Raw genomic sequence first — 25,871 nt, 5'->3', positions numbered from 1 at the left:
CAAGAATTGATTTTTGTTACGGGTCCTCATTTGGGTTGGTTAATTTAGAGTTTTTACTCTGTGGCCATCTGATAATTTTTATTTTGCTTAAGTAGAGAAACTAGAGTTGTGAGCTAGTCTTGATTTTAATAAAAATGTGGAAAGAAACTTCTTGAGTTGTTAAAAAGCCACTACAATTACAATAACTTTGAATATATACTTTGTAAAGAAAAAGAAAGCATTTGATAATGGAAATTAACTAGAGATAACATAATAAAGTGATTTTAAATCCTGAAACTTGGGCTCTTGTGAAGTGTAACAGGTAAGATATAATTTCCCAGTCTCAATTTCTGTTATTTAGGTGGGAAGTAGATAAAGACTTGAGGCTTTTATTAAAATTTATACTGGCGGCCACATTATTAAATACATTATTATACATACACATTATTTTATGTATATGGGTATTTTGCCTGCATGTATGTCTGCACCATGTGTGTGCAAGGTTCGTGGAGGCCAGAAGAGGACTTTGGATGGTTGTTTCCTGGTGTGTGTGTGTGTGTGTGTGTGTGTGTGTGTGTGTGTGTGTGTGTGTGTCTGTCTGTCTGTCTGTCTGTCTGTCTGTCTGTCTGTCTGAGTTCCAGCCCACCCAAGACTATATAGAGAGATCTTGTCTCAGACAGAAAGGGGTGGGGGAAATAACACAGCAAAAATCTTGGCTTAAAAATTGAAATCTGCCGGGCGTTGGTGGCGCACGCCTTTAATTCCAGCACTCGGGAGGCAGGGATCTCTGAGTTTGAGACCAGCCTGGTCTAAGGGTGAGTTCCAGGACAGCTGGGGCTACACAGAGAAATCCCCTCCCCCAAGACAAAACAAAACAAAACAGAAACTAACAAAGGGACAGGAAGGGTGGCTCGAGCACCAGCTGCTCTTCAGAGGACCTGAGTTAGATTCCCAGTGTCCTGGTCCCTATGGGTGTCAGATCTTCTGGAACTGGAGTAGACAGTTGGGAGGGTGCTATGTGGGTACTGGTAACCAAACCTGGGACCTCTGCAAGAGCATCAGGTGCGCTTCTTAACTGCTGAGCATCTCTCCAGTCCCATCCAGCTTTATTTTTGTGATACAGTCTCTAGCTGTATCTGAACTTCATTAGTTTGACTAGACTGGCTGCTAGCCAGGGAGCTTCAGGGATGAAGCTTCAGGGATCCACCTTCTCTCGTATTTTCAGGTTTATTTTCTTATATTAGTTGCTTGTTAAATGTTACTAGTTTTAGTTTTGATTAGCTATAAATTCTTGAGGGGAAGTGTCCTAGACCTGTGAATTTTATATTAATTGTATAGTAGAGGTTGACGAAGCATTCATTGAATTAGTTGAAAATATTTATTAATATTAGCATAAACATAATAAAGGAACTTGGTCTTCTGTACCCACTCTGTGCCAGGAATTATAAGTAGCTATATGCAGTCTCGTCTCATTTTTAAAGTATGAATTTGGTACTGTTAAAGCATAGTGGTTAAGTAACTAATAAAAGGTTCTATAGCTAGAAACTGAAAGTGCTGCATTTTTGAACCAGTGTGATTGCAAAATTTCTGTCTTTAACCATCATGCAACATTGTATGTCTTGTTGAGAGAAATAATGTGTTTGATCACTAATATTGTAAATTACAATAGTAATATTTTCTGCAATCACTACTTTATTATGAAACATCCATGAGCTGGGTGTTGGTGGCGCACACCTTTAATCCCAGCACTCGGGAAGCAGAGGCAGGTGGATCTCTGTGAGTAGGAGACCAGCCTGGTCTACAAGAGCTAGTTCCAGGACAGCCTCCAAAGCCACAGAGAAACCCTGTCTCGAAAAACCAACCAACCAAATAAATAAATAAATAGATAGATAAATAGATAAATAAATAATAAAAAATAAAAAAGACCCACATTTAGAAAGAAACTGAAAGAACTATACAGTGAATACCCATTTTCTTGATTTTGTTAAGGTTTGGCATATTACCTTATCACCTGCTTAACTACCTTGCAGCCACCTTATTTTTTTTTTTTTTTACTGCATTTCAGAGTCATTTGACAAAATACAACTTTATTCTAAACACTGTAGCTTAGGTCATTACTGGAGTTTTGTTTTTGTTTTCCCATGATGCTGGTTTGATTCACAGCTGTGGTGCTTTTTAAGGTATCATGAATACTGACCCATTTGATGGATTCATGATTGGGTGATTATTGGGAGGTTTTACAAACTAGAAGATGGGCTGGTTGGAGGAAGTCGGCCACTAGGAGTGCTCTGGAACACTGATTTGTCATGCCTGTGGCGGTCCCTCCCCCACAACTGGTCACTGAGTTGAGCAGCCTTCTCTGCCACATGCTCTTGCTACCATATTCTGCTTGCCTCACCACAGGCCCATAGCAATGTAGTCATCCAAGCATGGCTTGAAGTCTTTTAAACCATGAGCCAAAATATTTTTTTTTTCCTTTCTGAAGTTTTTTTTTTCCTTTTCTCGGGCTTTTAAAACTAGGTATGTATCTAATGTTAGGAGTACTTGCCTAGTATGTTTGAGGACCTAGGTTTGATTGTTAGCACAGAAAAGGGGTAGGGGTAGAAAGGGTCCTCATCTACACCAATATAACTGATGTAAGAAGATAGAATGAGTCGTTAAGTTTGAAGTTAAAGCAGTCACCAAATTGACCAGTCAGAAATTTTATCAATTTAAACTTGTTCTTTCTTGGGAAATTAGTTATCACCTTACAAATTCTTAGTCAAGGAGATAGAAGAAGTATAAATTTATTTAGATATTTACTGGGTGACCTGAATATGAGTGGGGACCATATAGTTTAAAATGTGGCAAGGAAGAACTAAATTACTTACTCATTCTTATAGACCTTTTGGGTTTCCAGTCTTGGCTGACCACAAAGCATGTTAGCATGATCCAGTAGGCTGCTAACCAAGAACTAACATGGGGTACAGGCCTGTTGATTTTCCAAAACTCCCATGGCTCCATCTGACTTTTTTTTTTTTTTTTTGCCGCTTCTACATCTGAGTCCATTTATTCAGACTTTTGCATGTAACTCTTTCCTCTAAATAAACCAGTGTTTCTTTTCTTTTTTTTGATTGATTGTTTTGAGATAAGATTTTTCCCAGGCTGGCTTCTGACTTACATACAATTCTTTTGCTTCAGCATTCAGAATGCTGCCTTTACCACTATACCTGGCTAAAGCCTGTTTCTTTACCAGGTGAAAGTTGTTGTTTTGGTTTTTGCCTTAGTCACTAGGAAGATCAAGTCCAAAAACTGTTTAATTGTTCTGTCAGTGCTGCCTAGTCCTTAATTATGAATTATTAAAAACACTCTAGGATTCAGTTTAATCTTTGCAGCCATGTATAATATCATATTAATTTCTAAAGTTTCTTGAAGTCTGCGAATCATATTCTGGACCTTTGAGGTTTAGAACCTTGGCTTTTTAATCATTTTGCATCCAGTTTAGCTATTCTGCACATAAGAATGTGTTCTACCTTTTTGATTCTATAGAATTAGGCTTTATGTAATTATAGCCGCATTGTTTTCTAAAGTTCTGGGCACCAACCAGTTGGTCTTCATTTATTTGACAGCTAAGATTGTGAAGAGGGAGAGGCAGTCCTCACACATGCTAGGCAAGCGCTATATCACTGAGCTGTATCCTGATGGGAAATAGTTTTGTTTTTCACAAGACTTCTTTAGTCCCTAAAATAACAGATTAGCCAATATAAAAATGGCTATTGATTCTTATCTGACCACTTGTTTAGAAAAAGCAACTTGCAGCTTTGGTAACTCTAACAATAGAGCTATGCATGGAGGAAAGCTGTTTAGAGTAGTTGTGCTCTCTCTTTCTTTCTCTGTAAAGATGATTTGTTGTACAGTTTGTTCAAGGGGATACTTGAACCTAGTTGATCAGGAACATTTTTATAAAAGGAGTGTGGGAATCACTTTAAATTAACATTGAGAGAAATATCTTCTTTGTATTTCAGTGGGAACTGCAATCTTCAAACAATTGTTAGAGAAGTCAGGTGTAACTTCATGGGGATTTGAAAATCAAAATATAGGAGAATTATATTAATAAGATCTATTTTTAGCTTCATAAAGTATGGGAATTTGCTCCTTTTGTAAAATGTAAAATCACCATTACTGACGCTATCTAGTGTCAATGAAAATTATTCTTCATATAGTGTATGCTGTGCTTCCCTCCTCTTCCCTCCTCAGTAGTTACTGGGTTTCTGCCATGAGAACTTTCATAGCCTCTGGTCCCAAGAATCACTGAGTGTTGGGAAGAAGTTGGCTTTTCTTTGTGTATGTAGGGAGTACACACTTTAGTGGTTGTCTACAATGTGATGCTGAGATCTCTCCACTGAAGTGGAGGCCAAGTTTCTATTTGTGTGCACACATACATGGAGCCAGAAGAGACTGTGGCTTGTCCTTTTCTCTCACTCTGCTTTTGACTTCTTTGAGGCAGAGTTTCTTTCTGAATCTATAGCTAATGGGTTTTTGCTAGGCTGACAGCCTGCAAGCCCCAGTGATCCTATTTCTTCCCACTTGTAGTGCTGGGGTTACAGGTGTGTAACATACTTATAACATGCATGTAACATGTTTGGCTTGTTATGTGGTGCTGGGATCCAAACTAGGGTATTTGTAGATACGTCGTAAATGTCATCTCTCCAGCCCCAAGGTGAGCAACTCTGTCAGCCTTGGGGCTGGGTAAGCAGGGGGTTCAAGCAAGGTGAATCATTCTTGACAGTTGGTACCTAGAAGGCAAAGTAGTTTCTGCCCTAACACTGCCTAGGCATGGCATCCTGTCTGGGGGTATTTAAGCCAAACAAAATCACCAGTAAACCAGCCTTTCCTATTCTCATTCATACCTCCTGAGCTTAGCAACTAGGGTAGAGGTCATACATTCCTAGCATGGTTAGCACCTGTGGACTGCAGGTAGGAGTGGTATGCAAGGTGATCCTGGCATTTATACATTAAAGTAGCAGCCAAATTTCAGTTTATTAAGTCCAGGTACCACGGTGTCTTTTTCAACTGTTTCAGGCTGTGGTAGTCTGTTGTACTAGGAGAATTGAGAGGAACAACCAACCCCAGGGCTTGTGAGCCCTACTTTCTATCCATTTGCTAAGGCTGTGACAACTAGTAATTGAGTGGCAGCATTTGAGTGTGGTTTGTTGTGTGTTGTCACCGCCCCACCCCCACCCCCACCCCATTTCTTAGTCAAATTTTGTTTCTGTGAAAAAACAAGTAATGATTAGCTGCCCCTTTTTCAGCAGACAGGTTTGACATTGAGAAGTAGCATGGTACAGAACAGTTGTTCATTTTACTTCTGTCTCAAATACCTTATTCAGGTTTCTCCTGTCAGTATTTGCAGATTCCAGGGGAAAATTATAATTATAAACAAAGGAGACATTTTTTGTTTTTTACAGTATACACAATTTTAATAACAAAACTTTCCTGTACACTGTATTATGGTTTCCCCACCCCAATTCCTTGTATAATAGTATTTTCTTTTTATTCCCCCCACCCCCATGGCTCTTAAAGGTAATTGAACAAATGTGTTTGAACTGTACTTGAGTTTCCAGTCTCAGTGTTCATAGGTTCACCAAACATTCCATGTATCACACTGATTTTAAAACTCAGGGATGAAAAGGTTAGTTGAAGGAGTTGGAGTTGTTTCCAGATGTCTGCAGTAGTAGAATGAGAAAGCTTCTGTGGTCATTTTCTGCTTTTGACTTTATTCAGGCGCTATGAGTTTGCCCCAAGTTAGCTAAAGAAATATTTATTATCTATAGATGGCCCATGTTGTCTAAAAACAAAAACAAAACCAAAAACCAAAAACTCATCTTTTCTGGTTCAAGAATTTTAACTGAGAAGATATGAAAAATGTGTCCTAAACAGACTTGAGATAAGTGCTACCATTGGATTGCTGTATTAGGAAAACTATCGTGTAAGTTAGCTGTTAAAATATTCTCAGAAATTATCTTTATGAGAGAGGGAGATTTGTAGTCCCACCCACTACATAGCTACGTGTGGGGATTATGACTTAAGAAGATAATAATACCTTTATATTTTAAAATTCAGACCAGTGCTATGTAGAGCTTGCTTTTACTGGAAAGATGGGGTCTAGCTTTAAGTGACTAGTTTTATAATAAGCAGATTGATTTTAATAATTAGTGAGTGGACTTAGGAAGTTCAGTCAATTCTATTCATTGAATTGGTGCAGAAATTAACTTAGACTCATTAAGAAATTATATGTAGTAATACAGTTTTTTTGGGGGGGCTTAGTGTCAGGTTTTTGATGCCGGCAGTATTATGAGTTTTATGTGGGTTTTCAGATTTACAAGCCACTCTCAGAAAGATAAATTTGAATTCTCTGTAGGCTACAGAAATGAGTAACTGTAGTTTCAAATTGTTCTTAGTTCCTCGATAGACACTTCATTTTTCTAAGAGAATAGTTTTCTGATTTGTGATGGTCATTTTCTAATCTTTAAAATTGGGGCAAGGGGAAGTTGGGTGGTAATGCTTAAGAGAGTAAAACCCCACCTAAAAGCCTTCACATTTAGGACTTAGGAACTACGTTATGGTTTTGCTGGGAGGCAGTTCTACTCTGGCCAGTTGGTAGCACAGACACTGCAACACAAATACATATCAACTAAATGGAACCCTGCTTTCTGTAGGCAGTTAGAAATGGCAATTTGTGCTTTAAGTAGGAAAGGAAAATACCTGGTTGGCATTACCATTACCAGAAACATGGAAGGAAAAAAATAAACAAAGTGTGTGGTCCCCCCTCCCACCCACCCCCAGCATGCCTCGGTGGCCTTGGCACTGCTCTTTTCAGGTGCTAAATGTCTTGCTCTGCTACATATACTTTATTAACTATAGCCTTTAGGATTAATTGGAGTTCCTAGTTAATATTGCTTACTTTTTAACTCACAGTTTGAATTAATTTTGGTTATGAATTGAAATGATGAAAATAACACTCATCCTTTAGGGCCAGTCGAGTCTTGGATGCTCAAAGCTGTACTGTGAACAAGCTGTCTGTCACCTGACAAATGGCAGTGTTCACCACGGTACATGAGTTGGTAAATTCTAGCCCACCTCGGTGGGGAAGCAGCGTGCTGTGCTCTATGCCAGAAAACCAGCATCTGTCTCGGCTCAGACAAGCCCAGCGTCTCAGAGGGTTATCAGATGAAATGCTTGCCACTCAAGATCAACTGACTGAACTGCTCTGAGGCTTAGTCACACTAATCTACCCACCTTGAAAAAAATATAAAGAGCATATATTTTCACTGTAACCTGAATATTGTCTGCTTTTTTGCTAAAAGATTTGAAATGTGGGTGTTTTTTTTTTCAGTGCTAACGGGGGAAAATTGTGACTGAACATTTCAGTTCAATCTTAGGGAGAAAATAAGCTTTGAGTGAAGGATATAAGATAAACATACATGTTAAGGAAAGGATGCCTTTCTTTTTATGTTAGTGACTTTCTTTAAGGATCTATGTTTGTTTGTTTTTTTTTCTTCCTGAAATCAAATTACTGATTTAATTTTAGTTTGCTCCTGTATGTGGAACCTTCTTTGTAGAACAATTCTACTTGAATGAGTCTAAATTCCCCATATGCCATCATTTGCCTTAAAGAAGTCATAATTGAACACTTCATGAAAAAATGTGGCATCATTGTCATTTGTTACTATGATCAGAGTGTTCATATTTACATCAAAGAGCCTCCTTCTGTATCATACAGGTCCCTGAGCATTGCTTATTTGGTGCAAATTGTACATAATCACATTTGCTGCTTCAAAACTTCCACTAACCTGAGAGTCTTTGGGCTTCCAAAGTCTTTCTTTGATCTTTACCCCTCACTTTCACACTGCCTTCACTTACTGTTGTGTGGCTGCAGGGCCTATGTCAAGAGTTCTGCCTGTCTCAGAAGGAGCTAGCAGTATAAATGTGTATCTTTACTAAAGGGCAAGCTTTAACATATTTTGAAAGTAATTTTTCTTGATCTTTATAATATAACAAGAATCAGTGTTAGGTGTCTTTAGTACCTGATTATTTTTAATGTGGGTCTTTGAGGTTTAAAGATCAGAAAAGGGCAGAAGGAAGAAACTTAAACACTTTGTCAAGGCATCTTTAATTATGAAGAGGGTATGTATATACTCCAGACCTGATGGAGTATATCAGGATTGTTAGGTTGACTTTCTCTTTCCCAAATGCAAATTTTCACATAAGTATAGGATTTAGTAAGATAATTAGTAAAATGGTAATTTAATACTAGTTTAAAACAATAGTCTAAATGCCACAAAATCAGCCTGTCCATTATAAGTCAAACTAGAATTGTATAAGAAGTCAGTGTAATTATTTAGTATTGATTTATTATAATGAGGCTTTTTAAAATAATTGCTTTGACTTATTGTTGAAAATTAAAGAGTCACCCAGTTTTATTGGAGTTATATAAAAGGTGCTGGTTTCATGATGTAACTTAGATAATGTCTATTAAACCAGGCCAAACTCTGAAAGAATAATGTTTAATATTTACCAGTCTTAAGCACACATGTAAGCCTCCTCCTCATACTGGCAGTAAATTATAGTTTGAGTAAATATCATACAAGAGAACTTTGCTGTTTCCTTTTTAGCAGGAAGCTGGTTGTGGTCCATGGGATGGAGAATAATAATCAAACAGGTTTTCATCCCTATCTATTTTTGTTTAGTAGCTTCTTTCAGAACTGTTTTCAGTAGAAAAAAGAATAACATATGGAGACCTTAGTGTAAATGTTTACATACAATAGTATATAATTACATACATGAAATGTTTTATATTGAAGTAAGCATTTAGACTTTCCAACAAGAGTGCAAATTAATATGATCATTGCTTCATTTAACACTTAAAATATGTTTTCATTAAAAAAATTAAAAATACTTCAACACTTCAAAAACTCAAGTCTCCACTTGGTTTGGAAAATTAGGCTTAATGTCACCATTGGTAAAAATTAGATATGTATTTAGCCCCTACTATGTAAAATAGGTTACTTATCTGATGTGATTTTTGATGATGAGATATTATACTTCACATTCTTTGTATGGCAGCTGCTGACACTTGCACTGTCCATAACCATTAATGATGATGAAAGGTCCTTCATGGGTGGGTTCATACTCATTATACGGTCCTTGGTCTGACATGTTTGACATATGGAGTCGAGTTTGGGATCGGAGCTGCCTGTGGTTCTGAATCATTGAGCACTGCCTAATTCTTCTTAAAGTGGGAGGGCAGCACTTCCTGGAAATGAACACTATAAAGATAATAAAAAAGAAAGAAAACAATAAAGCCATTGTTCCTGTAATTACTCGCTGAGTAAAGATGGCATTGTCTGGTTCAGGAAAGTGTTCCTCTGTGGTAACTGCCATGCCTGCAGTAGTTGGAATTTCTTTGTCTCCTACATGGTAACTTGATGAGCTTATTCTTTTTGTATATTCAGTGGTTGGTTCTCTATAAGTTGTAGCCATGGCAGTGACAGTGGTTGATAAATTCCAGCAGAGCTGAAACCCGTGGACTGCATCTAGAATATCCTCTCCTTGGGTGTGGTCAGGGCTATGGCATAGGATGGAATGCTCCCACCGACCTTGGAAACTACCCAGCCAGGAGGCCAGAGCACATACTCGGGAGCTGCATTCCCACAGATTGCCAGAGAGGCCAACGGTTGTGAGGGACCTCAGGGAGTTTAAGATTTTGGAATCAAGACTGCTTAACTTGTTGTTATCCAGGAGGAGTATTTTAAGATTAGGCATGGTTTCAAACACTGTTAAGTCGATGGCTTTGATTTCATTTCCAGTTAGGTCTAGCTTTTCTAAAGTGCTCCAGGTCCACTCCATCCCACACGTTAAGTTGCTGATTTTGTTCCATTGTAAGAAGAGTGTGTGCAGACTGCTTAGCCGGAGGAAATGAGCAAAATTAATCTTTGTCAGCTGGTTGTGCTCTAGGTGAAGCTCTCTCAGTTTGATTAATCCTGCAAATCCATTTCGAGCTAGACTTCGCAAACGGTTTGTGCTCAGATCCAGAAACTCTAGACTACGACAGTCCCAGAACAGGCGTACTGGGATAGTCCGCAGGGAGTTGGAACGCAAATGCAAGGTCTGCAGCTTCCGAAGGCCATAGAAGAGCTCAGGATGCAGAGATGACAGCTGATTAAAAGACAGGTCCAAATTTTGCAGGTTAATCAGTTGGGTAAAAGTTGTGTTTGGCAAGTAAAATATTTTGTTGGAACTTAAGATTAACTCCTTAAGTTTATATAGTCCTTGGAAAGCATCTTCTTTTACTGTTGAAATTTGATTGTGATCTAAGTGGAGCCAGGTGAGTTGACTGAAGCTGGCAAATTGATCTCTTTCAAGCGCTGTGATGTGATTGTGCCTCAGGGACAGGCCCAGAGAACCCTTGTCAGTGGCGTTTGGCACTGAATGGAAGCCCTGAGAGTCGCAGTAGAATAGCAGCTTCTCACAGCGGCATTTGGGTGGACACGCCATACCCAGGGCAGGCAGCATTTTTAAAACCACACTCATTGCATATATTGCTGCCAGCATAGGGGCCCCTAATGGCCACTTGAAATGTAAGCCTGCAGAATATAATTTAAGGAAAACAAGAAGATAGGATATGTTTCAGCAGAACACAGGGGCTGTTGAAAACAACAACAATGTAACATCATAATGAAAGATTTCATTGCATGTAACATTTTTCATTTACTGCAGAAAAATTAACCTTGTATACTGGAACACAAAACTTAAACCACGTATAAAAGAGATTTAAGCATGTCTCTTTCCTTAGTGTTATATGCCTTTATATAAATCTTAAAATCCCGAAACAAGTGATTTGCATCATAAAATGGGAATTCACTGACTTGTTTTATAAAGCGTGATTCCTCTTTGATTGTACAAGAAATACCATAGAAATGCATAGACTTACCCATTCTTCTGAGCACATTGGAGGCTGCATTCAGTCGAGGTTGTCAGACTCAACGCAGTGAGTCTGTAAAAGGCTCTAACATGCAGGAGCCTTTGACCGGTTTCCTGTTGTCTGTGCCCCAGGCTTTCCAAGTAAAATCCAAATCTGCCAGGGTGAATTGGTTTTTCCTTAGGATATTCCTCTGGATAGCATCGGTTTCATTTTCTGTGGTGCTCTGATCCTACATCAGCTTTGATTATAAGTTAATAATCTCCTCCTCCTCTGATTACTGCTGACCATCAGCGTCAGGCTTTCCTTACCGCAGCTGTTAGTTCTCTCGGTCTTAACTTGTTGATGGCAGATGGGCGGCTTGTTGCAGAGAAGAGCTTCTGGAGCAGCATGAGTGCATTTACTGAAAAGCTTTTCCGAGAAACTGCACAAGAATGGATTTGCTTATGTGCTGCGACCACACAGAACTGTATATAGGCTGACGTCACCGGGTGACGTGTCTTTTGTTTGGGTTTTCCAGAAGCTTTACTGTTAAAAAGCACTGTGCTTTGTAACAGTGTCAGGGTCGTTACAGGACCCCCTGTTTACAATAAATTGAGAAAGAAGAACTCCGACTTAAGAATTTGGTATTCCTTCAGTGTAGGAAGCAACAATGAGGTTGTAATAAATGCTGCATTCAAGAAGACCCATCTGAACAGTGAGTTGGACTAGCAGAGTGATGATTTTTAATGTGTGTGAGAGCTAGTGTTAGACTGCCGATTCTGCATAGAGATCATCTAAATGGGCACGATTGATTTATGAAGTGCTGATTTAATGCCAGCCTATGCAAGGTACGCCTCTGCTCTGGTAGTTTGGAAAGCTACTCAATTGCCTTGTTGTCATGCTTGGTAAAAAGCAACTATGACTGTGTCAGTAAACTAAGTGGGCTTAATTTCTTTGCCATTGAGAATTTAACAGTATAAAGAACAAAAAAAAGGGTAGCTTCCAAAAGAAATTATTTTGGCTTTTCCCCCCCTTCATTCAGAATTTCAAGGGAACTCTAAATAACCCTTTTCTGCTTATTATATAACAATGTTTTATTACCACACTGATTGGAAAACAGTGCTAAATCAACCTTTGGATGTCCTACCAGAAGAGAGGGGCAGATTGACACCATCATATTTATACATGTGACCCAGATGTTAGCAGTGGAACAGACAATTTTGAACAAGTATTGTAGTGTGCCTGGAATCTCACATGGTCTTCAGGATTTATTTCTACTTCAGCATCTCACCTATTCCTTAATTGAACGCTACAGTTGCTGCTGAGATTGGGGTGTTGTAACACCAAAATAATGTTTGCACACTATCTCTTACTGGCACACTTATGAACTGACTTTGAATCTCATAGCAGCTCTTTTTTAATTCCTCTCATGAATATGAAAGGGCATTTATTTATATTGGAATAGGATTTTGTTTTGGTTGTTTTTGCTTGACAACTCTAGCTTCTCCCTGTTAGATAACTTTTCAGACAAAAATGTTTATGGTTAGTGTTATATAAATGCATAAGATGTATCTAGCATGAATCAGGGATATATTTGCAGGCCAGATTGAGGGACTGCCTTTTACATTCTTTGTCTTGTTGATCTGGCTGCATGAACTTATTTTCTCCATACCATTACCACTTACCCTTAGTGAGTTTTTTTTGTACCCTAGAGAAATCTCAAAAGTATTGATGATATCCATGAAATAAGCTTCTGAGGACTTTATGCCACTGGTGAATTCTAAGAAGTCATTATCTAAAGAGATGCAATTTTGTATTGGAGTAGGGCTACTCTGGTAATGACTAGAAGATTCTTAAGTCTCCTACTTATGTAAAGGTTTTGTGGAAACGCTAGTAATGCAAATATATATTTTTCAGCTTTTCTAAAAGTGACCCCAAGAAGGGTTTAGAAGTGTAAAAGTTTTGTTGAAGGCAGTAAATGCCTAGACAGCATGAGAGAGAAGGCAGCAGCAATATTTTGAGGGGTTAATAAAGTCTGCAGACCACATGGTACATCTGACACCAGTGAAGGGAGAAGTGTACTCTGTCAGACTACAGTGCACTACATGTAGTTCCACTGGCCACGCTGAAGTTACATTCTCAGGAATGAATGTTGCTTCACAAGTACTGTACCACCCACCATGATGCTGACTTCCATTGGCCTTTTTGATCTCTGGTGTGTCTTAACCTTGGTCTTTGTACAGATGGGACTGTGAAGTGTTGTTGATTTTTCTGTAGATCCTACTGAGTCTATGAGCCTAGGTTTCAGAACCGTTCACTGTAAAGTTGGCACTAAAAGTTGCAAGGATCATTATTGGTTGAAAGGAAGCGCTTAGAATGTTGTCAGTGTCTTACTGAAGTCAGTCACATTCTGATGAAAATAGCCTTTCTAATGCAGAAGCTGTATTATTGTCACAAGTAACTGCCTTAGTTGTTGGGGTAGAAAAAGCATGTGAGTTAGTTAAATTAGATCAACCATGCTTAGGAATGAGTTGTATGTAAAGAGAAGGAAAAGTGTCCTTAAACTCTTGGAACACTTAGCCCCTTTCTGATTTTTAGTCTGTTAATGTATTAGTGAATTGAAACTATTTAGATTATATTGCTGCCTATTGATGAACCTAGTGAACTGAAACTTTTCAAATTATATTGTCTCTGCTGTTCTATCAACTTGGAGGGAGGGCAGTTGCTCAAGTGTGCAATAGAGAGTTATGCATTTTTAAAGTAAGAGACAGATCCTTTTGCCTCAGCCTCCCAAATAGCTGGTGTTACAGAATCCTGCCACCACTCGGAAGGGGTGGGCATTCCTACTTTTTTCATCAGAGTGATTGAGAAACAACAGAGCCTTTTCCAACTCAGCAGTTTTTTATTTTTCACTTGCCTGCTTTCTGGGTTTTGAAGGCTGAGTCTGTCGCCCAAAAGACCATGTATTTACCTTAAAAGTGGTGTGTGTGTGTGTGTGTGTGTGTGTGTGTGTGTGGTTGTGGGGGTGTGTGGTTGTGGGTGAGTGGGGGGGGTTGGTGGTGGTGGTGTGGTGGTGGTGGTGGTGGTGGGTGGTGGTGGTGTGGTGGTGGTGGTGGTGGTGGTTGCTCATGCCTTTAATCCCAGCACTTGGGAGGCAGAGGTAGGAGGATCTCTGTTAGTTTGAAGCCAGCCTGGTCTACAGAGTGAGTTCCAGGACAAGGCTAAACAGAGAAACATTGTCTTTAACACCCCTCCCCCCCAAACACACACGTACACACAGGTCTCATTGATAGATTCCTCCCTCTATCTGGATACCATTTTCTTTCTTAATTTTCTTTTTTAATTTTATGTGTACCAGTGTTCTGCCTGCATGTATATATGTGAACCCAACCATGCTTGCTTGGTTCCTGAGAAGGTCAGAAGATGTATTGAATGCCCTGGCACTGGAGTTACAGATGGTTGGTTATCCACTGCCATGTGAGTGCTTGGAACCAAATTCAAGTCCTCTGCAAAGAGCAGCAAGTCAACTAGTGAGCCATCTCTTCAGGTCCCCCTTTGTTCTTTCTGAACTAGACTTTTTCTTCTTGACATTTTAGAGTAGCTTTAAAGATTCTGCATATAGACCTTTGACTTAAAAGTGGCAGCACCACTTCTGGAAGATGGTGTTTGTGTACACACCACTTCTGACCTCCTTAGATGTTAACATCAGGGCAGAGGAAGCAGAATTAACTCAACACTCCTATAAAATAGGTTTAAGGAAATTCAGCAAGTGGTGTGGTTATAGTTACTTGCATTCTTCCATGTGAGAATTTATTTTTAAAAAATACATGGGTGATTAGAGAGTTACTTTCCTACTTGGAGTGACATACAGATATGTAAGTGAAACTTTCTATTTTTTTTATGGTAGGCAATGAGCTTTATACCAACCATGTGTTTAATTGTGCCTGTCTTAGGGTTTCTGTTGCTATAAAGACTGTAAAGGTAAGTCCTATGTGCTGTGGGAGGCAGGGAACTTGGGACTTAAGAGTTGAGGTTGGCCAGTGGAAGCTTCCAGAAAGAGATGACTCTTATCCAAAGAAAAGATAGGAATCAGAATATGGTAGATAAGAGAACATCACAGATTTGGAGAACCAGAGCTCATATGAATAGATCATAACATGGAGCATGGCTAGGTGATCTTAGTTGTCAAAGAAATGAAAATGGCATACTCCTCCAGGGATTGTATGTAGAATAAGATGATGAAAGCTTCTGTCAGAAAAGCCGTAAGAAGATTATTACAGATTCTTCAGCTTGGAACATTTCCCCCTTGTCAACAGAGGGATGTTTTGTAGTTGAGTAGACTTTTATAGGTTTGCTTTGAAATTTAGAGGCTAAACTGTGCCTTGAAGTGCCACCAACAATGTCAAAGCCTTTGTTTTTGCCTTGGGGTTGGTTGTATTTTTCATCCTTTTCATATTACACGAATGAAGAGTGGAGTCAATATCTGCTGGGTCTTGGTGGTCCATGCCATTAAACCCACTCAGGAGGCAGAAGCAGGTGGATCTCTGAGTTGGACACCAGCCTGGTCTACAGAGTGAGTTCCAAGACAGCCAGGGCTACACAGAGAAACCCTGTCTCCAAAAACTGGGGTGGGGTGTTGAGAAGTATGTAAATTTTTCCTCTGTATGATTTTTGACTGCTACTCTGATGGGGTATTTTATCATTAGGAACACCTATCACAGCACTCCATGATACTGGGTATTGTTGAATTAGGTAATGCAATGAATTATTATTGTTGTTGTTGCTATTATTGTGAGGCTGGGTCTCACTTTGTTGCTCTTGGGTAGCCTGAAACTAACTGGGTAGATCGGGCTGGCCTGGAATTCACAGGGAACCACCTTCCTTCCAAGTATTGAGGTTAAAAGCATGTGCCATCAAGCCCCTTCTCTGAATTATTTTATATTCTAAGTCCTCTGTGAAAAGGGTTATGTTGGTCCTACCCATTTTAACTATATGGAGCAGGCATGGGACTAAATAAATAGTAGTTTGTTACATAGGAGGAAGGTATAGCAGCTTCTCTGTTTGATGAGAATTCCTAATTCCTAATGAGAATTGTACTTTTAGACAGACCCAGCTAGTAACCTTTACCTCTCTTCAGCACAGCTGGTATTTACTTGCTGAAGGGAGGCTTTATCCTGAAGCCTGAAATGTGCCTTACTGTTTTCTCAGGAAGCCCTTTGCCACTGCTTAACAGAGATACCCATGTCAAAATGAAGCAACACCCAGGGGTCTCCATGCAGTGGAATGCAGTTTCTCAGTTATGTTAGAGCTCAGGATCCCTTACTTTAGTTTGTTTGTTCTGATAATACACAGGTTCAACATCCTTAATCTGAAAACTTTAAATTCTCCAGCCCTAAAGTTTTTTTTTTTTTAATAAAAAGTCTGTACAAATATTAGAAAATCTAAAAGGAACTCAGAATTCTAAAATACTTCTGGTACCTGGCATTTGAATAAGGGATAGTCATGTGTGCCTACTGGTTGCTTTTCTTAATGTTTATGTTTGGATTACTTTATTTTGTAAATAATTCATCTCAACTTTAATTTTAAAAGAAATTCAGTTTTATAAAGCAGAAAGTAACTAATTTTGAGTTTTTGGTTTATGTGTATTAGTGTTTTCCCTGCATATATGTGCATGTACCATGTGTGTACCTAGTGCCCATTGAGGTTAGAAGAGAGTGTCTGATCCCCTGAAACTACCTAGATGGTTATGAGCCAGTATGTCGATTCTAGGAACTGAACCTGGGTTCTGTGCAAGAGCAGCAAGCACTCTTCTCTAATTCCTTGATCTCTTTTACATTCAGGAAGCTAATTTATCAAGATAGTGTTCAGCTTGTGAGTGCTGTAGATGTATGTGTGTTATATCCCAATTACATTTTAAAGGATAACCAGAACCCTAAACTTGCTCTGTACTTGTACTGAACGTGCTCTGTCCAGCTCCTTCTAGAAGGGTCAGTAATTACATCTGAGCTAACTGGTCCTTTGTTTGTTTTATTTTTTGAGACAGAGGGTGTGTGTGTGTGTTTCTTCCTGCCTGTCCTTTGTTTGTTTTATTTTTTGAGACAGAGGGTGTGTGTGTGTGTGTGTGTGTGTGTGTGTGTGTGTGTGTGTGTGTGTGTATTTGTGTGTATTTCTTCCTGCCACCACTGCATCTGAGCTAACTGGTCCTTTGTTTTATTTTTTGAGACAGAGGGTGTGTGTGTGTGTGTGTGTGTGTGTGTGTGTGTGTGTGTGTGTGTGTGTGTGTGTGTGTGTGTGTGTGTGTGTGTGTGTGTTTCTTCCTGCCACCACTGCATCTGAGCTAACTGGTCCTTTGTTTGTTTTATTTTTTGAGAAAGAGGGTGTGTGTGTGTGTGTGTGTGTGTGTGTGTGTGTGTGTTTGTTTGTTTCTTCCTGCCTGTCCTTTGTTTGTTTTATTTTTTGAGACAGAGGGGTGTGTGTGTGTGTGTGTGTGTGTGTGTGTGTGTGTGTGTGTGTGTGTGTGTGTGTGTGTGTGTGTGTGTGTGGTGTGTGTGTGTGTGTGTGTGTGTGTTTCTTCCTGCCTGTCTCCCATGTGCTGGGATCATAGGCATGTGCCACCACTGCCTGCCCTGACAAACCCTTCTTGACTGAGGCGTAACGTTTTCTTCCCACAGCAACAAAAAGACAAATTGATTTTTAGGGCAGTTTAGCAAAGGCAGAATTAAAAGATTTGTGATGTGTGCATGTTCCTGTGTCTATGTCATTCCCTCAAAGGTTAGTTCATGGATGTGATTTTTTTTAATTATTATTTTACGTGTATGGATGTTTTGCCTACATATTTATCTTTGTACTTCATGAATACTTGGTGCCCTTGGAGATCAGAAGATGGCATGGAACTGGAATTATAGATAGTTGTGAGCCACTCTATTGAGCTATCTCTCCAAACCCGCATCTTACTTTTTGGAGGTCAGGAAATGGATCAAGTAAAGAACCTCGACCTCAGTTTGATTCCCAGAGTTGATGTAAAAAGTTAGGTGTGATGGTACACTTTTGTTATCTTAAAACTGAAGAGATAGAGACAGGAGAATCCCCAAAGTTTGCTGAGCTAAATCTAGCAGCCTAGCTAAGTCAGTGAGTCCAGATTCAGTCAGAGAGCCTGTCCCAAAAACTACAGTGTTTCAGGGCTGGAGAGATGGCTCAGCGGTTAAAAGCACTGGCTGCTCTTGCAGAGGATCCTGGTTGGTTTCCAGCTCCCACATGACAATTAGCCATCTGTAACTAAAGTTCTAGAAGATCTGATGCCCGCTTCTGGCCTCTGTGGGCAGAAGGCACACATGGTGCACAGATACACATTCAGACAAAACACTTTATACTTAAAAATAATTTTAAAAATGTAAAGTCCATTTTACTTTTGGTTCTTTTTTTTTTTTATTTCAGTGTTGCTTTACCACTAAGTATTTATAGATCTGATTAATGTTTCTTGAAATATACTCACATGAGCATCTGTTTATTCAGGCTGGACGTAAAGAAAGAAGTGATGCACTCAACTCTGCAATAGATAAAATGACCAAGAAGACAAGGGACTTGCGTAGACAGGTAAGCTTTAAAAAAAGTGTTAATTTTATTTCCTAAGTTCTCAGTTTTAGTTTTGATTAAAATTCTAATAAACATAGGCTTATATTTTTAATTAAGGGAAAGGGAAAGTCTTCAGAAAAGTGACTCTTTTCTGTTCTGTTGCTAGTAAGTTTATTAATATCTAAAAAAATCTCAGAGGGATGTTGACTATTATGTTCCCTCTGGGTGGACTGAATAAATTAGGATATATGAGCAGGAAAATCAGTGTAAGATGACATAGGGATCTGTGAATACAACCTTAGATGGTCTTGTTGTGTTGACTTCCACACACTAGATTCCAGTTACTCACGAGTCCACCCATTCTGTTTATATATTATCAGTTTGTTCCCACTGGTGGAAATGTCTTTTTATCTCAAGTACAGTAATGTTGAAGATACTGAATTTTCCATGTTAGTAAATTTAAAAATCTGTTACTTTAAATGATACATAATCTCATTAACATTTTGAAATTAAATTTTTAAAAGAAGTTAGAGTTGACTTTATAAATACGTAGTGTAATGTAATAAGATTTAAGTTATGGTGAGAATTCGGACAGTTTCAGAAATTAGTAGAGACATTTTATTCTTCATACTAGATAGAATACAAAACTAAAAATTGATGTGCCTTTGGTGAACCAAGTGTCCCCAATGATTCTTAGAAAGATAACATTTAAAATTTATAGTGTATAGTCCTGTAGTGTAGATAAACCAGAGAGTGCTCTTTTCCTTTTTTCACTTAATTTTAACTAGTTAGGCTAATTACATATATTCCAAAGTTATGTGCCAGTTCAATCCAGAACAGTGTTGTGATCCCATTTAGTTTTGTAAGTTCCAAGGAAAGAAAAAAGGTACTGCCTTGAAAACTGGAAATTCTGTTGCTAGAGTGCCAAGTGCAGTGTTAACCATGGTCTCGGCAGTCCTTTCTTTCAGGTTGTTTCAATGCATTGCTTACATGGGGGACATAATTGTATAAGCTCTGCCTGTCTTTCATAGGCTTCTATTAGATATATTATATCACAGTTTAACTTCTTAGTAGAAATAAAATCAAATTTATACAATTTAATTATTAGCTTCGCAAAGCTGTCATGGACCATGTATCAGACTCTTTCCTGGAGACCAACGTCCCTCTTTTGGTACTGATTGAAGCTGCAAAGAATGGAAATGAGAAAGAAGTTAAGGAGTATGCCCAGGTTTTTCGTGAACATGCCAACAAATTGATTGAGGTAAGTGTATTAGCAGTCTGATTAACATAGGTAACTTGGTGAGTCATCAGTTTTATGTGATTGAATTAGTATAAGTTTTCAAGGGCTCCTTGAAAATACAACATTTATAAACAGTCTTTCAGCTGTCATGGGGTCTCTATTATAACTGCTGTTTTTCATGTTCCGAGGACCAAAAGAATGATAGATATGCTAGGTGTTTTGCCTTATGCTCAAGGCAGACTTGGCTCAGTCCTGTTTTAAGAGTAAACAAGCTCCAACATCAACTAAATTAGACATGCTTTTACACTAGAAACGTGTGTGGAAATGGTTGGTTTGTAAAATAATAATTAGAAAAGGTGAATTGCCACTTAATTTCAAGACAAGTTTTCTTTGTTTTTTTTTAAATGAATTTATATTGATTAATTATTAGTATAGTTTAGAAATGAGATACACACAAAATGTAACACTAGTATAGAAACTAATAATTGATAACTATTCCATAGACCTATTGGTAGGTGGTCATTATTTAAAAGCAGAATGTAAAGTGTGATTTATAGTGACATAGCCCAAGTTAACACTATAAAAATACTCCCAAGGAGCTGGTTCTCACTGGAATATACCCTTAATCCCAGCAGTGGGAGGCAGAGGCAAGTGGATCTTTGAGTTGATGACCAGCCTGGTCTACACAGAGTTCCAGGACAGCCGAGTTACACAGAAAAACCCTGTCATTCTAAGGAAAATATCAGTAATCACATTTAAACTCCTTACTAATTTTATACCTCGTTTTCTTTGAATATTGACTTAAGTGGTTTTCTGAACAGAATTATGTACAGAATGCATAGGTCAGTGTGTTATTCAAGTTAATAATTCTGACATTTGGAACTAAAATTGGAGAGTTTCATTTGTATATCCATTAATCATAATCTGGTTCACCATAGTCATGTGACAGTCCGAGACATGATTTCCAAATGGACAGAAATTGTGTTCAGGAAACCAGTCTCTCAGAAGTAGCCTACTTATTTAAAAGGTTCCTTTGAGTGCTAGGCATTAAGGCCTGGAGTATCAGTGTCTGAAGAGAGGGCAGCTCTTGTCTGTACCTACACAGAGGGCGCTTCATCATGCCAGTTATGCCATCCTCAGCTTCTCCTACCAGCAAAACATAGTTGATATTTGATGAGCACCTATTGTATACAGCACTGTGTACTTTCCACAATCCTTTTCCTATGGAGACTGAGAGCTTCTCCCGGCTTGCATACCTCTACTGTAGTGAAGCTCTCCAGTGAGTAGTGAAGCTCATTGCTTTTACTGGTCCAGTGGACCACACCATTGGGAAACAATAACTGAGCTGGGCATTGTGGCACACTTGGGGCAGAGTCAGGCAGAACTCTGAGTTCAAGGCCAGCCTGGTCTGTAGAGTGAGTTTCAGGACACCCATAGTATGATTCTGTCTTGAAAAAGCAAAACAAAGTTGCTGGGAGACAAGGAAAATATGGGTCAATCACTGGCTGGATTTAAGAGTTTTTGGAAACTTTTTCCAGACTTAAACATTTCATTTCTTTCATTTCATTCATTTCATTCTGAATATAGTCTTTAGAGATTAGAGTGCGATGTCTCTCATCACAGCTCAAGTCTAACCCTTTTCTCACCTCTTTTCCCTCTGTGTGCCCTCTACGCCCATTAACTTCTACATCTTACCTGTATATTAAATGACACAGGATTTCCATTACCTGAGGCATAACCCCAGGCTATGTAGTGCCGTTCTGCAAACAGTTATGATTATATTTATGATAATTGAGGCAGTAAAATATATAATTACTATGTCCATGAAAAGAAATTAATTTTTAAGGTCTTAGAAGCCTCAAATTCTTGACTCAAGGCAGAACTTTTTTTTCCACGACTAGACTTCTCCTCCCCTACAACCATTGTATTATAATGACACACCTTGAACTAATCAGAGACTTTTTGGCAAAAGTAAAATGCTTCAGTGTGTTTTATTAATCCCCTGATTTCATTTCTTTTCATTAATTGCCTTTTAGCTGAAGTAAATGTCTACAGGCCAACTTTGATTCGAGGGCCTACTTTTTCTTATTGGTTCAGCAGAATTAATAATAGTGTATAAAATATATACATGCTATGGTATATGCATATAACTGGAAAGGAGAAGATTAGGTTCTACAACCATTAAGAATATGTGCGGGTATGTTTGGAAGGAGTGATATTTCTGCAACACGGTAACAGATTTCTGACATTAACTGCCAGGAATTAGTGTAAACCTACAGGGTAAGGTTGTAAGTCCCAACAAGATCCACAGTCAGCTTAGGGCTCCAAGATATTACCACTCTGACCAGCTTGCCTCAAATGCTAAGCATTTGCATAACCTATTTCTGGTTTCACTAGAACAACACAAACACACAGCATTTTATTTGAAAGGCAAAACTTTTAGTCAGGACTAGCCAGATTAAGAGACACATAGGTTAGAACTCGGGAAAAATTTTTGTCCCCCATACAGATGGAATTGAGGCACTCCACCCTCTTGTGACATTGGTATATGTACCAACCTAATACCTCCCATGAGTCTCTATGTCCAGAAACTTTGTTCAAGTTTCATTATATATGCCTGATGGATGGATCTCATTCCCAGTCTTACTCTTCCCCAGCTCATGTTGGCCTGAAAAGCTCCAGTTATTTAATCAGAGGGTTGATTCCCTATCCCAAGTCACCTCATTAGTGTAAACTATCAGTCCTGGTGTGGGTAACTGAGGTACTACTTATATCAATTCCAAAAAGTTGAAGAATATTTGGATTCTATGAATCAAAAATCAGACTATACAAATTACATTATACACAGCACTGTGTTCTTCAGTGTATGGTGAAGGTACGTCACATGCATAATTTTTTGTAGTTATCTTGAGTGCACAATCTGCCTAGCCTTCTACATGGAAGTACCACAGAAGAGGTTAAGGCTGCTGAGTTTGTTTCCCTGTAGGTCCATTTTATGATCCTCACCTATTCTCTTTTAAAAGTAGCACGCATGCTGAGCACTTGGGAGGCAGAGTCTAGGAATTCAAGGTCATCCTGTTCTATGTTGTGAGTTCCAGACTAGCTTGGGGCTACATAGTGAAGCTCTGTGTTGTCTTTGCTTCCCCACCCCGCCCCATCCTCAATCTGAAAATCGTGTAGTCCTTCTGGGACCCCTTCAGTCTTTTAGTCATAGACAACTCACTGTCCTCAAAGATAGTGTATGGTACTTGTGGAGTTCCCCTCTGACTGTTGGGAGAGGGAAGCTGTCATCTACTCTAAAACCTCCCTGTTTGTCTTGTTGCTGTTAAACATTTGGGAGTTGAGAGTATGTTCAGTATAAAATATATACTTTCAATACATAGTCTGAAAAAATTAGTTCATTGCATTTATTATATGTTCAAATGATAACAGCTTTTTTTTAGATTAAATGTATTTCACCTTTTTAATTAAAACTACTTAATGTCGTTACTAAAAATTTCACAAGTCTCTGCTGGACAGTGCTAGATGATTTCCAGGATTTTGGGAGCTCACTTTATCAGAGCTCTTCCCCGAGTGTCCTCCATTCAAGTGTAGCTCTCAGTGAACACCAGCTCCAGGGGCAGCAACCAATGCCTTCATCATTCTGGAGATTGACTTAGCATTATGTCACAGGATGATTTTGGCCTTTTGAGCAATAGCTATGTGCTGAAATTCCCATTTAGCTCACAGTCAGTTAGAACTGCTAGGTTTTTCCTATAGAGAGACTGCTCCTTAGAGACATCAGGTCCATTTCTGTCAGTGTGGGTGCAAGGTGGGTATTTGGCTCTGTGTGTGGTTTTGATAGTCAGTATAAACTTAGATCTGGTGTAATCTTTTGTCAGAATTGCTGCTTTCCAAATGTCTGCCATTTCTTCTGTCTCTTCTATTTTGTTTATATATATTTTCTCCTTTCATCTAATCTGTTTTTTAAATATTGTCAAAGATATAGCATAAGATAGAACCTTTCAACTTGCCACTGGAAATCTCCTGATTGAACAGGTCTTATATATAATTGATGTTTCGGCCAGTTAAGAATCCTTTTATTTTTATCTTGCTAAGGCATCTAGATAGACAGGTATACACTGTTCCCCTCATGTCCCTTTCAATATTGAGCATGAGATAATTATATAAAGGCATAGTCTGTCTTAGCAGTTTCTCTGCAGATATATGCATCCTTTATTCTTCTTAGAGCAGGTTCCCTATGGTCCTGTGCAGTTTTCCTGCCATTAAACATTAGTCTAGGAGATGAGAAACAGATTTGCAAGAGTGATAGAGAGCAACTGCTCTGCAAAATGCTAGCCAGTGATTGGAATGTAATCCATTGGTGTTGCCTTAAAGTTGATGACTCTGGTTCTCTTTCTGTTGAGCGGCACTACTATACTTCACAAACATTTTGACTTATGTTTAAAGTTTAAGCTCTTCATTTGCTTTGGCTTTCCATGAATTCTTGGCCTCCACTGCTATATACATACTGTGAACTGCGCCTGGAATCAGGTGACAGCATATCACACCTATTCCTGAGGTGTGTAGCTCGATTTCTTAGGTTTTTAAGGAAATGTTCCCCAGATCTGACATGGTGGTGTCTTAGGGATTCTATTGCTGTGATAAAACACCATGACCAAATAGCAACTTGAGGAGTTCGCTTACAGTTTGCATCGTGGCCCACGGATGAGGGAAGTTAGGGCAGGAGCCTGAAGGCAAGAGCTGGTGCAGAGGAGTCCTGCTTACAGGCACTAGCCCTGGTATCACCTCCCGTAGTGGACTGGCCTTCTCAGAGCAGTCATCAATCAAGATGACACCATGGGGTCGGTCTTTGTAGGACCATCTTCTCAATTGAGGATTCTCCTTCCAAAAAGATTAACGTTTGTCAAGTTGACATGAAACTAGCCAGCACAATGGGCAAAGTGCTTGCCTCTACCTTGAAAGTCTGTCTGAGTTCAGTCTCTAGATAACCACACTGGAAGGCAAGAACCAGCTCCTTAAAGTTGTCCTCTGATCATCGAGTAGACAGGTATCTTTATGCTGAAGCAGCTGTTTTGTGATTACTGTGTTGTAGGGTTCAGGGCTCTATCAGGGCATGCCTACACTTGTCTTTGGCAGTGTTCTTAGACACAACCTACCTGCCATCCAACTTTGTTTGTTAAGAAACTACAAGTTTCTGGAAGCATGTATCCTGGTGGCTTGGGAGTGAAAGTGCCACTTTAGATGAAGTACATTTGTAGGACATTAGTGTTTTAAATAGAACTTTTCTAAGTTCAGTTTTAGGAACTGGGGTTGAGATTTTGAAGCACAAAAAAGAAAACAATATATTAGAGAGATTCAAACCTTATACAAAGTTGATACCATAGTGGGTTGGTTGGGTGTTTGCTAAGGCAGATGATACCATAACATGCAGAAACATGGTTACGTCACTTCTCTTATGACCATTGCATGTGTTGCAGTGCACATAGCACCCCATTTTTGACAATTGGTTAGTAGTTGTCTGTTTAACTAGTCTCTGCCATGAAGGTTGCTGTCTTATGTCTTATTTTGTTTGATGCTGTCTCCTAGTCAGCTTCTCAAATTCTAAGGGCTATCCTTGATCTTCCCCAATTTCCAAATCTGACCAGTTAATGCCCATCAATTTCTTTGTGTTTAATTTCTATGATCACATCTGTAGTGTAGCTATCATCGTGTTAGATTTCTGCAGCAGTCACTAACATGTATTTGGCTGGCACTTTGATTCCTGTCTAGCTTCTTTTCCAAGAAGAATGCCAGTATGATCTCCTTAAATGAGATCATGTCGTTCCTTTGCTTCAGGACTTTTCTCACCTACCTTGGCCATGGCTTCTGGGGACAGATGTGATACAGTCTGAAACTGTAGTTAACCGGAGCTCATGAAGTGTCCTGTCTGCATTTTCTTCTGCCTTTAGTCCTGTAGGTCTCCTTGCTGGCCCATCATACCTCTCTACTTCTCCAGACCTGACTGCTCTCTGCGCAAAAGTCACCTCCACAGAAAGGCATCCCTAGGTCCCCTCAGCGTATGTGCTTCACGGCCTTCCTTAGTATCTGAAATTAGTCGATTTACTTAATTTTCTTATTTATCTAGCTCTACCCACT

The 25,871-nt window shown here is 39.1% G+C and overlaps 2 protein-coding genes across 2 annotated transcripts in view; one reads left to right on the top strand and one right to left on the bottom strand.

The window, feature by feature from the left end:
- The window catches only part of Ctnna1 (catenin alpha 1), a 115,685-nt gene that overhangs the window by 70,889 nt on the left and 18,925 nt on the right, over window positions 1-25,871 (top strand). The window contains exons 8-9 of the mRNA XM_027400741.2: window positions 18,434-18,514; window positions 19,602-19,754. Of these exons, the coding sequence (XP_027256542.1) occupies window positions 18,434-18,514; window positions 19,602-19,754 (234 nt within the window). The remainder of the gene's footprint in view (window positions 1-18,433; window positions 18,515-19,601; window positions 19,755-25,871) is intronic.
- Lrrtm2 (leucine rich repeat transmembrane neuronal 2) lies at window positions 9,058-10,644 on the bottom strand (the record flags this gene model as incomplete). Its single annotated transcript, XM_035439773.1, has 1 exon — window positions 9,058-10,644. A coding segment is annotated over one exon (1,587 nt), but the record flags the coding sequence as incomplete, so codon positions are not given.

This window comes from Cricetulus griseus, chromosome 2 (genome assembly GCF_003668045.3).
Source record: "Cricetulus griseus strain 17A/GY chromosome 2, alternate assembly CriGri-PICRH-1.0, whole genome shotgun sequence".
In the NCBI taxonomy this organism is placed as follows: Eukaryota; Metazoa; Chordata; class Mammalia; order Rodentia; family Cricetidae; genus Cricetulus; species Cricetulus griseus.
The sequence above is the reverse complement of the archived record's forward strand: the minus strand, read 5'-3'. Positions and strand labels throughout refer to the sequence as shown.